At 27.4% G+C, this 12,744-nt stretch overlaps 1 protein-coding gene across 4 annotated transcripts in view; it reads left to right on the top strand.

Moving 5' to 3' along the window:
* Positions 1 to 12,744, top strand: part of Cpr (Cytochrome P450 reductase) — a 213,466-nt gene that overhangs the window by 163,611 nt on the left and 37,111 nt on the right. For all 4 annotated transcript variants that reach the window (XM_075363816.1, XM_075363815.1, XM_075363814.1 and 1 more), the window contains exons 2-5: positions 2,887 to 3,050; positions 5,617 to 5,812; positions 9,421 to 9,570; positions 11,508 to 11,632. In XM_075363816.1, the coding sequence (XP_075219931.1) occupies positions 2,893 to 3,050; positions 5,617 to 5,812; positions 9,421 to 9,570; positions 11,508 to 11,632 (629 nt within the window). In that variant the 5' untranslated portion in view covers positions 2,887 to 2,892. The remainder of the gene's footprint in view (positions 1 to 2,886; positions 3,051 to 5,616; positions 5,813 to 9,420; positions 9,571 to 11,507; positions 11,633 to 12,744) is intronic.

Genomic DNA, 12,744 nt, shown 5'->3' with positions numbered 1-12,744 from the left:
TCTTAAAACAATTTATTTTCCTTGCTAATAGTAAAGAAGGGTAATGTAATCAGTTATCATTCTTTATTCATCAGATTCCAATTTTTCAGAAGATTAGGATTTTAGGGTAGGATAGGATTTTAAAATTAGGATACAGAAGAAGGTAAACTGACATTTATGTATGATTGACTGCTGTGTTAAAAATTTAATTTTTTGAAAGTGGGTGGTTCTTGAGTAATTCTTTGTAACAAATTAAATTTTTTTTAAGAAGATAAAACAAAGTAGCAAACTTGTAGAAAATGTAAATGCTCAAGAAGTATATATTGTTCAAATTATTTTGTAATTTATGATAAATGATTTAAAACTTAATTAAATCCCAAAAGCTACCTGAATGATAAGAATGTTGTACTCAGAATATTAGTTCATATCTTTTTTGCCGTAGATAAATAATTCTTAGTATAAAAGAAAAAAAATTGTCAGGTATGCACAATAGATAGATTGTTGCAGGAATTGAAAGCTTGATTTTTTGTTAGATTGATTTCCACAGAGGTTCCCAAAAAAAAAGTATATATTTATTCAAAGTTTAATCATTTTTTGAATGGTTTATTATCTGAAGGAAAATTATCCTATGTAAAATAAGGTAAAAAGATGTTAAACCTGTAGAGTTAGGGAAAGATTCATAAAATTGTATCTAAAAAACTGAAACTTTTACAACTAGTTGAATCTTAAAAACTTAACCTAAAAAGTTTTATTCATGATTATACTGTTTGAAAAACAAAAAAATTAATTCAAAAAAGTACACTTACAATTTAAAAATAATATAATACCTTTAAGATTCTTCTTTAAATTTTTTGTCTTTGAAGGTAGTGCCAAATTACTAGGTTTTCTTGGGAAAGGAAGTAGAAGACTCAAATTTACCTCATAGGCTTGGATATCTGAGTTTGTTCATAACCTACGAGATACCAAGGTAACACTGATTCTGGTAGATACTTTGTATCTACCAGATACCAAGGATGCACTGATTCTCCAAATCCAAGCATTTTCAGCATGGATAACTTAATAGGGTTGTATCTACTCCCGCAGACCCTGAAATGGGAAAAAAGAAATCCAAAGATAAAGAGAAAGATTGGGTAATGAGAAAAAATAATTTACCTGTCAGGGTTGAACGGGACAGTTTACCAACTTGCCTAGGACCAAATTAAGAATCATGTTTGATTTGGTGTTGACTTATAAAAATACTTTAAAAAAATGAAAAAGCCTTTTTACTTCCTTGTACAAAGTAAACGAAGTATTTTGATCGCGAAAAATTACGGTTTTTAGATTTCAACGGAAATATCCATTTTGACCATCCTTGAATCCATTTTGACTAGTTTCGGCATGACGTCGTATGTATGTATTTACGCCTGTATCTGGCATAGCTCAAAAACGATTAGCCGTAGGATGTTGAAATTTTTGATTTAGCGCTGTTGTAACATCTAGTTGTGCACATCCCCTTTTGATTTCAATCGACTGGACCAAAAGTGTCCAAGAAAGCCCGAAATCCAAAAAAATTGGGTTTGGTTTCTTAATTGCAGTAATAAGCCCTCATTGAGAGCTTTTCAACAATATATGTGGTACTTATTTTCATTGGTTCCAGAGTTACAGCCAAATAAATTTTAATTAATGAAATATTTGGATCTTACAAGGGGGAATGCACGTCAGTTTGAATCAGACTTCACTCCTTTTTTTTTATAAATTGATTTATTAATAATTATTAACCTCCGATTGTAAAAAAAAAATTACAATAAATAATAATTCTATAACAATAAAAAAATGAAAAAACATCAGAAATTATTAATGAAATAAAATTTTATGTACTTTTCATTTTAATTCAAAAATTTTTCCAGAGGTTAATAATTATTAATAAATCAATATATTTAAATTTAAAATATATATATATGAAGTCGAATTTGAACCAATATGTGCATGGTTACGGATCTGACATGTTCTAACCTACACCACATGTACCCAATCCGACATAAACAAAATTAATATATTAACTAATATAAAATGCTGATACAGACATCACAAAAAAATATGATGCAATGTGGTGCCCATCACAATGCAGTTGTATAACTGTCCAGTTTATTAAAGAATTAGAGGGTTGTATCTCACTTTCAAATGAAATAAGTTTAAATGAAGTGTAGCAAAAAATGTGTATATGTAATTTAATAGGCATATAAGGAAGTCATGTGGTCTCCACAACAGATTTTTTGGCACTTATAATAAAGTTTATTCATTTTTATTTATTTTTATTGTAAGTTTATTTAAAATCTGGATAGTCCTACAAAAATGCTGATCATATGAAAAAATGCCTTTCACAAGAAACACAAGTTAATAAATCTTCTTAAGTAGAAAGAAGACGTATGAAGACTTAGTAAGTTGTATAAATACACTGATGAAATATTTCCCAAGGCATTTGCATCAATGACATCCTGACAGAGGCCAAATGGATTACTGTGATTTGTTATCAGGTTTGGAGGATCTAAAAGACAATCTTCGGTAAAGCCCATCAGGGCTAGGAATAGAGAGGGTGGTGTGCTGGTGACCAGGATCGTCGCAAGGCTTGTCTTCCCCTATGGGGGTCAGGAATTCATTTAAGTCTCAAGCCTAAGAGAATATAGCTATATAATTATTTAGCACCTTACATTATCATTTTTCTCAAGTTTGATAACATAAGGAATTCTTTATGTTTTATTTATTGAATTGAGTCTTGCCATACATAAGAATAAACCACAATTACACGTTTCAGTAAAGATCCTTGTCTAGGTATGACCAGTGAAATAGATTGTAAAGGGATATACATATAGACAAATTGATTAAATTTTTTTTTATTGTACACTAATAGAATTGTGTTTCTTTTTTCAGAGTGTAATGGAAGTTGAAGCAGATATAGGGGCAGAACAATTGAAAGAGGAGCCATTGTTTGGCATATTGGATTTACTACTATTAGCAGCATTATTTGGTACAGCAGCATGGTGGTTTTTAAAAGATCGAAAAAAAGACAATGCTTATAAATCATACACAATACAGTGAGTGTTAATTCTGTACCTTTATATAAATATAAATAAAGTAGTTTATAACTTTTTTTATTTGTAACTTTAGTAATTATTAAATAAATTAAAACTGCTATAATTTTTGTGAACTAGGATTCATTTTACAAGTAATAATATTTTAACAGTTAAATAAAAAAAATAATCTTACTGACTTAAATTTAACTCTCTTAAGTTTGATTACACATTTTTTGTATATTTCAATTAAAAGTATAAAGATTACTTGTTATAGTCCTTTAATAATATGAAGGCTTTTCTCTCCTGATGAATGCAACCTTGATAAATATAGTGTGTATACTGTTATTAAAGCCACTTCAAGCCCAGATAAGATCTCAATCCCAGTTTCATCATTGCATCTCAAGAAGAATTTTATATCTATTTCCTATTCACATTGGTTAAAAACTTAATTTGAGTTACATAAAATTACAAAAATAATATTTAAATTATAATTCAATTGCAATTAAGGTCATCAGTTTTAATTATCTCCTTTTTGAGGTTGATTTATATTTTCAATGTTAAAATATGTTCTATACAAAACTAATTTAATTTTAGAGAGATTTATTAATAACTCATTTCTTCCCTTCTCATATATAATACTACCTGTTAAAAATGATCAGTGTGTCAACAAGATTGAAACTGGAATATATTTTACAAAATAAAATAATTATTAAAAAGCAAAAAACCTGACTACTAATTTTATACATATACCTAAAACTGTGAAAAACAAATAAAAAATAGTTACAAGTTTTTCTTTTTTTCTTACAGGCATATTTTTAGGATACAGTAAATTATAGTCAGCGATGTGAAATTTAATATTACTTTACATTTTTATTGTATTTGGGTGCCGTTAGTATTAACCAAAGTGAACGCCATGAAAGTAACCAACTTGTGTAGTGTATACAGACCTCAGTACAACTTAAAATATAGAATTAATATTAAATTTCACATTGCTGACTAACTTACTATTTCCTGAAAAAATACCTGAAAGGAAGGAAAGAAAAAGTTGTTTAATTATTTTTTTTTTGTTTTTCACAATTATTCTAGGTAAATGTATACATTTAGTTGTCTGGTTTTTTGTTTCTTAATAATTATTTTGTTTACCACTTTTTTTTATTGTTTCTGTAACTTTACCATTCTATTTACTAATCATCTAGTTATGATACTGGTATAAGTGTTCTTAAAAACATGCTATTTAAATAGAAATTTTAATGATAATGTACATGTGTGTAACACATGTATGTGCTAGCCATGATGCATTCCTGTCTTCTTTTGCAGAGCACAATTTTTGCTTATATCTCAAGAACAATGAATTTTTCAAAAAAATCACAAAGGGAAAAAAGTGTTTTTTTTATCATTTTATGGATGAACTTGATTAAAATTTGAAAATAGCATAATTTTAAAATTTTGTCCTTCACTGTAGTGCTCCATCTCCCCTTCTAGACAATAAGACAACTTATGTTAATTAGACTTGTTACTGCAAAAGTAGGTTGTAATTGGTTGTATCTATTAAACTGCAGAAGGGAACAAACAAACATATATAACAGTTAAATACATTATGGCTCATGTATACATAGTCAGGTAATAAGAAAATCCCCACAAATGTTTTGACTAACAACTAATGGTCAGTAGGTTTTATAGCTGCAGAAGATAGATTGAAATATTTAAAAAAATAAATATGAGCCAGTATAAGAGTAAATTAAGAATATATGATTAAGTTTTTTAACAAATGACAATTTTTTTCCTTAAATAACTAATCTCGGAGAATACATAATCGGTAAACTGTAATACTCAGTAAACATTTCACTTGTATTAATGGCTTATGATTTTTCTGTTTAACTGTCAAACACATATTTGGAAGCAATGTATGTATGTAGAGGATAATTGCCAATAAGGTAGTTTTTTTTTTAAGGAATATTATATGAAAAAATAACATTGATCAAATTTTTTTTTTGAAACCTTATTTAATTTAGTTAAATTAATTAACTTCTATTTACTGTATCTTAATTCCAATTATATAAAGCTTACCTTTTATGACCAGTTCATTAGTTAAGTGGCATCAGTTGCTACAGTAATTAGCCACTAAAACACTCCAAACAGTATATTTAGACTAAATTGCATTAACTTCAGTGATCTATAGAAACCAATTAATAAAATATGTTTTTGACCTTTTGCTTTTATTTTATACCCTTTAATTTCCAAGATGTTAATCCTTGAGATATTTTAAATTTGCAGAAATATCAGGTTACTAGAGATGTAGGCTACATTATTTCAGAGTATTGCTGCTATGCTATTTTTAAGAATGATTTATGTCTAATGTCACATTCTGCACACTCATAGCACCGAATAGACATTGTTTACAAAAAACTCTGTAGACATTTGGTGTTCATGTGACTTCCACATCTAACATAAATGAGTTGACTACATCTGTCTTCATAATTAAAGTATTTTTTAATGTATCCATATGATAATTTTTAAATCTGCATTTGGTAAGTAGATATTTGATGGTTATAAAGTGTTTGTCATTATTATTTTTAAATTATTACAGACCTACCACAATAGGTGTTACTACAGAGACAACAGAAAACTCATTCATAAAAAAATTAAAGTCATCAGGACGTAGTTTAGTGGCATTTTATGGTAGTCAAACTGGTACTGGTGAAGAATTTGCTGGACGTCTTGCTAAAGAAGGTATACGTTATCAAATGAAAGGAATGGTTGCTGATCCTGAAGAATATGACATGGTAAGTATTTATTTTTATTAATATTTTATATTAATACTAAAAAAAAAAAAAAAAAAAATGGCGAAAATGGCTTGGGGACGCCGTCTTTTTCATTTAGTCTTGTGTGAGGTTGTGTTAGTTGCCGGGCCAGCTGCTGTTCCTTACTCTGCTGCTATTGGCGCAGAGTGGACCATGTGATGCACCAGGCAGCTACGTGCAGCTGACTCTTTCCTGCTCCCATTGCTCTCTTAGTCTTTCTTTCCACAGTCTGTTGTAACGTTCTTTTAAATAATTCATTAAGTAAAGAAGACTTTTTTACTGCTAAATATTAACTAATAATCCCTTTCTTTTATTAATAAGTTTAAATAATAATTATGTAAATAATTAATTTAAATATTAATAAGAATTGTTAATCTTTAATTTAGATTTAATAATAAATTATAAATAAATAAATAATAATTACCTAATAAATTCTAATTCATACAGTATAAATAAAATATTAGATTATTATAAATTACATAAATAAAATTAATAAACAAATAAAAATAATCTACGCTTAGAAATTAAGTTAAATAATTTGTAAATTAATTGCCAATGGGCCGCTTCTAGCCTGTAAAATTTAGCTGTTTCTTGAGTTATGATTTTTTAACATGTGAAGTGAGAAAGCAGGAGACAGTCGGCTGCGCGCAGCTGTCCGGCGCACCACATAGTCCGTTCTGCACCAATAGAAGCTAAAATAAAAATGTGCATACACACAACAAACCAATGCACCATACTTTTTTACTGAAGAGATTTAGATTACGAGCTTAATGTAGTTTATATAAAGATGTCAATGAACTCCATAACTTGACCAGTGTAGCTGGAATTGCAGTTCATTTTTGAAAAAACTGAAATTGAAAACTCGATTAAAATTGAGATTATTTTTATTTTTTAATCTTTCCCATCATGGGAAGTGCATTAAGTTATTTTAGTTACTTTATTCTTACAAAATATGTTTTGGGCATCAAAAATTAGAAATTGTGAAAAAATGTTTCATTTGGGGGCTCCTATTCAAGGGCAAATTTCAGCTAAAATTAATGTTTAGAAAAAACAATTCCTAAGTGGTAATAATAAATTTAAAAAAGAAACCTTGTAAAATTGTTTAAAAAATACAAAGATACTGCCATCATTTTAAATAAAGGTATAATTTTCTAGGAACCGGGTGAAATCTTTGGTCTAACTTTTTTTTTCAAGCAATACTAAAGTGTAAAGGCTATCAAAAATTAAGATTTTTACATTTTAAATGTAATGGGTATCTTGAAAAGTGGATTTAAGTTTAAAATAAATTAAAAAAAAATATTTTTTGTTACCACAGACCACGAGTGGGATGGGTAAAAAGTTTTTATAGTGGTTTAAAGGCCTATTGATGTAGAAAATATAGATGCAAAAAACTCTCATTAACTCCTTTTCTGAAGTAAGATGTAGCTAAAAAATGGAAAATAAATAGTAATTTTTTGGTAAGTGGTGAAGTATTAAATAAACATTTTTGTTAATTTGTGATCTCAACAAAAATAACTTCAACTTTTGTAACAAGCATTTTTTTGCTAAAGTGGCCCAATAAAGATTTGAAATTTTATTTCGGCCAAAACCCCCCACCCCTTTTTCCAATTTTTGCAGAAGTTTAATATTTCTTTCCCCCTCCCCATAGGTAGTACCGGTTTACCATCAATTTACCATCAATACCCCAGCCATGAGAACTGTATTTTTCATTGTTTAGATATATGATTAAAAGACGACAGGTCAAACTGCTGGGAAAATTTTAATGAAATAAATGTAAAATTGTTTGATTATTAGAATGATAATAAAAATAAATATTTTTGAAAAAAACAGGTTGTTGGTACTGGCACTAATAATAGAATTTTTATAATGTATTTTGTCTAAAAAATTTGATTCCACAAACTGCCCTTTTTCCTTACCCCTCTTACCACCACAGGTTTGTTTATCTAGTCAATTTCACTATATATAAGAATCATTTGTTGTTTAATGCTATTGGTCAAGCAGATAATGCCATCATTCAGTTTTTTAAAATTATATGTCATCTTCTAATTCAATATCATTTTCATTTAATCCAAATAAATTCTGAATATTTTCTTTGGTCCCTTGATTTTTCAAATATTAAATGATTTTGAAAAAAATAAATAGCAGACTTGGCTTGCTATTATACTTTTTCCCAGATACTGTTTATTATTTTTTTTAAATAGAAATATATACATATTTAAAGACTGACTGTAATGGCTATTTTCACAGTCAGCACTTTGCTAAGTTGTTTAATCTTTGTTATGGGATATAATTTTTCTTACCTATTTTTGTCTTAAAACCTCTTCTTTTTAAACTCGCTCATTTGCATAGTGTTCAGTATTTTATTGATAACATATCATTACTACAGATATTCTTTGCCTTGTTTATTTTTCCCTGTTGTTCATGTTTAATTACAATTAGCTAATAAAATTTACATAAATATTTTTTTCTATTTTCTTGATCTACACATGATACTATTTGATTAATTAACTCTTTAGATTATTTCTGATGTCATCCCTCCCTCCTAACAATGTTTGTCTACCCAGCATTGCTTTTTAAGCTTAGTTACATATAAATTAAATTACGCAAGCACGTGCAAATGCTTAAAATCTGCTCAGGTGGATTGGTACTTGCTAAAAATTTAAGACAAAACTGTTCAATTTTATTATAAATAAAGAAGTTAAAAAAAGATAGTCACAAAAGTATTTTATGTTTATTAAAAAGAAGAAATATCATATTTTGATCCATTTCTTTTTTTATAATTATTGTTAGAAAACCCCTATTAAAATGGATTGTACTAGTAAATATAACAATTATTTGGTGGATGCTCATCTTTTTACCCATTAAGCAGGTGTACATTTCTGGATTATATAGCTTATTTCAAGCTAATCTGAGGCACCATATCTGGGCTGGAAGTATCATTTCCCTGCTTTGCCTACCATCTACAACTTATTTTTTGATCCATTTAAATATAACTATTTATATTTATTAAAAAAATACAAGCTATATAATTTAAGATTAACATCTAGTTTAAGATTAGGTGAAACAAATTCCTTGTCTTATGTACATTAGCCAATTTTAAATTTTTCAGATATTTAATTTTATGATAAGGTTTAAAGTTTGGTTTACAGTTAAACTTATAAATAATTGATGAAAGAATAAAAATTGGTTTATTAACATAGGACAACACTGTTTGTTTTGTATACCTTATTTAATTGATTAAGATGGTATATATTATGTTTAAAAATGATTGCAAAAATGTATATTTTAAGTGAAGCATGCAGTTGTAACTGTTGTATTGACAGTCAAGGCAGGCAACCCTTCTGCTTTTTTTTTGCATGAGTAATCAAATTTTTTTCTTTTTTTTTTCATTGCATGAGTAATCAATAATAGTGCTTGTGTGTAGAATGTGTTGGTGGAAATTAGTAGCTTTTAAAAAAAATGCCTGGATTAACCACTTTTGAATTCCAGAATCTTCAGATGAAAAACAGATTCTACCATTCCAGTATAATTTTTTAAATTTTATTTTAAAATACTTACTTATTATTGTTGTTATTTTCATTTTTTTTTAGGGTGAATTAGTAAACATGAAAGATATTTCGAATTCATTAGCTGTATTTTGCTTAGCCACTTATGGTGAAGGTGATCCTACTGATAATGCTATGGACTTTTATGAATGGTTACAAAATGGGAATGTTGACCTTACAGGATTAAATTATGCCGTAAGTACTTTTAATTACATATTTAATTTTTAAAATCTTAGAATTATTCTAAAACTTTACCAATGATCCTTGTTCAGTACAAATTAATGAAATTGCAAATTCTACTATCTTTAAAAAAAAATCATTTCTTTGGGCTTCAAACAAAGGCTGATGGTCAACAACATATTTTAAACATAACCCCTATGTTACTGCAAAAGATTCGTGTGTGTGAATGTATAAATTAAGGTTTTGTGAGCAATAAAAACTCATTCTACAGTACAATACAAATTTTATTTCAGGAACTTTTAAGGAATTTTAGTAATCTCAGAATTTTTATAGTGTAATGTATTTTTAAAAATTACTAGAAAAGACAGGTAAATTAAATCAATAAAAAACAGTAAATTAGTGCAACTTTTCTGTTGTTTTTTTTTAAATATATAGTTGAGTAGTTATTTTTATTGAATTTAATGTACTAAATACAGCAGTTATGATTATTTTAAGTATAATTTTTTTTTTTTTACTGGAGAAACTGAGAATAAATTTTTTTTCCATGTTTTTGCTCTTGTCCCATTTAACTTAAAATAAAATAATTTTTTTTTTAAATTACTGGTTGTGTTTGTGAAACTTTAATGATTCAGATTTTTTTCACTTAATTTAACAGTTTTCATCACCCCTCATTAAAATGCATGTTTCAAGTTCAACAGTAAAAATCTTAGAAACTTAATTTAATATATTTTTTGCTGTTTTCTTGATTATATTTTCTTTGTCTGTATGTTGTACTCAAATTCATCTTCCTTTAAATCTAGCCGTTCATTTTATTTTTATTTTCATTAATTTTTATGAATATTATTGTCATTAGATTCATGTTTTCATACATTTTCTAAACTATTCCTGTATTCTACAATTTCATTGAAGTATTATTCATTATTATATACCATTTTGCAAGAATTTTTCATTTATTTACTGTTGTTACTGTTATTTTTATATATTTTTTTTAAATTTAACAAAAACTCGGCCATGAGAAAAGCAGTTATGAATTAGTGAGATTTTAGTGGGCACTATGTATTTTTATTTTTTTGTTTTTAAAAAAAAAAGAAATAGGTTATCAATTTTGAGTTTTTTCAAAGAAGTATAGTTTTTATTCAAATAAAACTCCCTTCTCAGAAGAAGATCAACATCACTTTTTTCATTAATTGAATTAATTACAATATTATATGAAAATTTATTCTTTTAATAATAATGAATAAATTGGTTTATTTCAGAAATCAAAATGATATATTTTTCAGATCTTAGATCGTTATAAAAGCTTCTGAAAGAAATCACAAACAGCTAGTTAACTAATGGATTGACATCATTACGTAATAAGCTGTTGCTTGATCTAAGGACTCTGGCTGACATCTAATAAATGATATATTTTTAATTAGATTTAGGTGATAGAATTAGGTTAATTGTATTTAAGCTGATCGAGATCATCTGTCAAATTGCATTATTTTCTTATAAGCCAATTTAATTTTTATATTAATTCAATCGCTTACTTTGATGAGAGTGACTCACTGTGAATTCAGATTTCCCTATGGTTCTTTCATAAGTCTTAATGCACACATACACTTTTTATTTTTAATTAATTTCTTTATACTTTTTGTTAATGAAAGTTTAACAATCAAAATGTACATCTAGTATAGATTTCATTTTAGTTAAATTATTCTTAAGATTCTGTTTGTTTGCTGCTTTTTATGTTAATATTGTTATTGTTGAACTTTAGACATGTATTTCAATAAGGCAGGTGTAATGGATGAAAATGATACCTGAAAAAATACCAAACTCTTGATGGGAATTGAACTCGATCCTAACTGATCTAGAAGCCAGTATGATAATCACTGTACCAACCGAGAATAATTGTTTATCACAGCTCTTTTTTGTTTTAAATATTTTTATGATATATTAATTTTTTTTCTTAGGTATTTGGTCTTGGTAATAAGACATATGAACATTACAATGCCGTAGCAATGTATGTTGATCAAAGGTTAGAGGAACTTGGTGCAACACGTGTTCATGAATTAGGTCTTGGTGATGATGATGCAAAGTGAGTATACTATGTTTATTCTTATTTATTTTGTTTACTGATGTTTATTTTTCCATATTTTTAATACATTATTAATTAAATCTCCATTTCAGTCAATATATGACACTTAATATTAGACTCTACACGATCTATTATTTTCAGATCTAATTTTCTAAAATTGGATTAATACCATCCATTACCTTTTCTTTAAAGTAATTTTTACTTTCAGATGAATGACTAGCATCATCAGTAAAGCTGAAATTTTAATATTTTGTCCTTGGATTGTTTCTGAAAAGTTTAACAGCTTTTTTGCTTTGTCTGTCTTGAAATAAAGAAAGTGTAATATAATGTTACCCTTGTCTTATTCATTTTTGTGTAATACTTTCATCGGTTGATTTCCTACTATTTTTTCATCTACCTGCTTCTTATAAAATAGTAGATTACTTTTATTTTTTCTCTTCTTTATACCTAATTTCTCTCATTATCTTAACACATGTTATTCTAATTCATATTATCAAAGGCTGTATCAAAGTTTAAAGATATCATTTAGCATTAGTATATACTAGTATTGACCTTCTTCAACCTTTTTTCTGAATTTAATTTAAGGGATAAAATTAGATTTGATTTTACAGTTTCTTAGTTTATTTAAAGTTCATTTGTATAACTTCTCCTTTATCTAGATATAAATTATAAATTCATTTTGTATAAAGTTATCTCCCCTGGTATCCTACATAATATACTATAATTTTATAGTATATTTTATTTATAATTATCATTTTCCCACTCATTTTTATTTATGGGATAAAAAATGAGTTAATAGCAATTCTCACAGAGAAAACAACACATACACACACACACACACACACACACACACACACACACACACACACACACACACACACACACACACGCACACACACACGCACACACGCGCACACACACACACACACACACACACACACACACACACACACACACACACACACACACACACAACTAATTGTGCAATCATAAAATCTATTAATTCAATGAGAAAGGTGGAACAAAAAAATTATTGAAAAACTGTCATGTACTCTTTCAAAAAAATACATAATATAACCCTTAAAGATACATAATATACCTGGGTATACATA

This window comes from Lycorma delicatula, chromosome 4 (genome assembly GCF_047948215.1).
Source record: "Lycorma delicatula isolate Av1 chromosome 4, ASM4794821v1, whole genome shotgun sequence".
In the NCBI taxonomy this organism is placed as follows: Eukaryota; Metazoa; Arthropoda; class Insecta; order Hemiptera; family Fulgoridae; genus Lycorma; species Lycorma delicatula.
The sequence above is the reverse complement of the archived record's forward strand: the minus strand, read 5'-3'. Positions and strand labels throughout refer to the sequence as shown.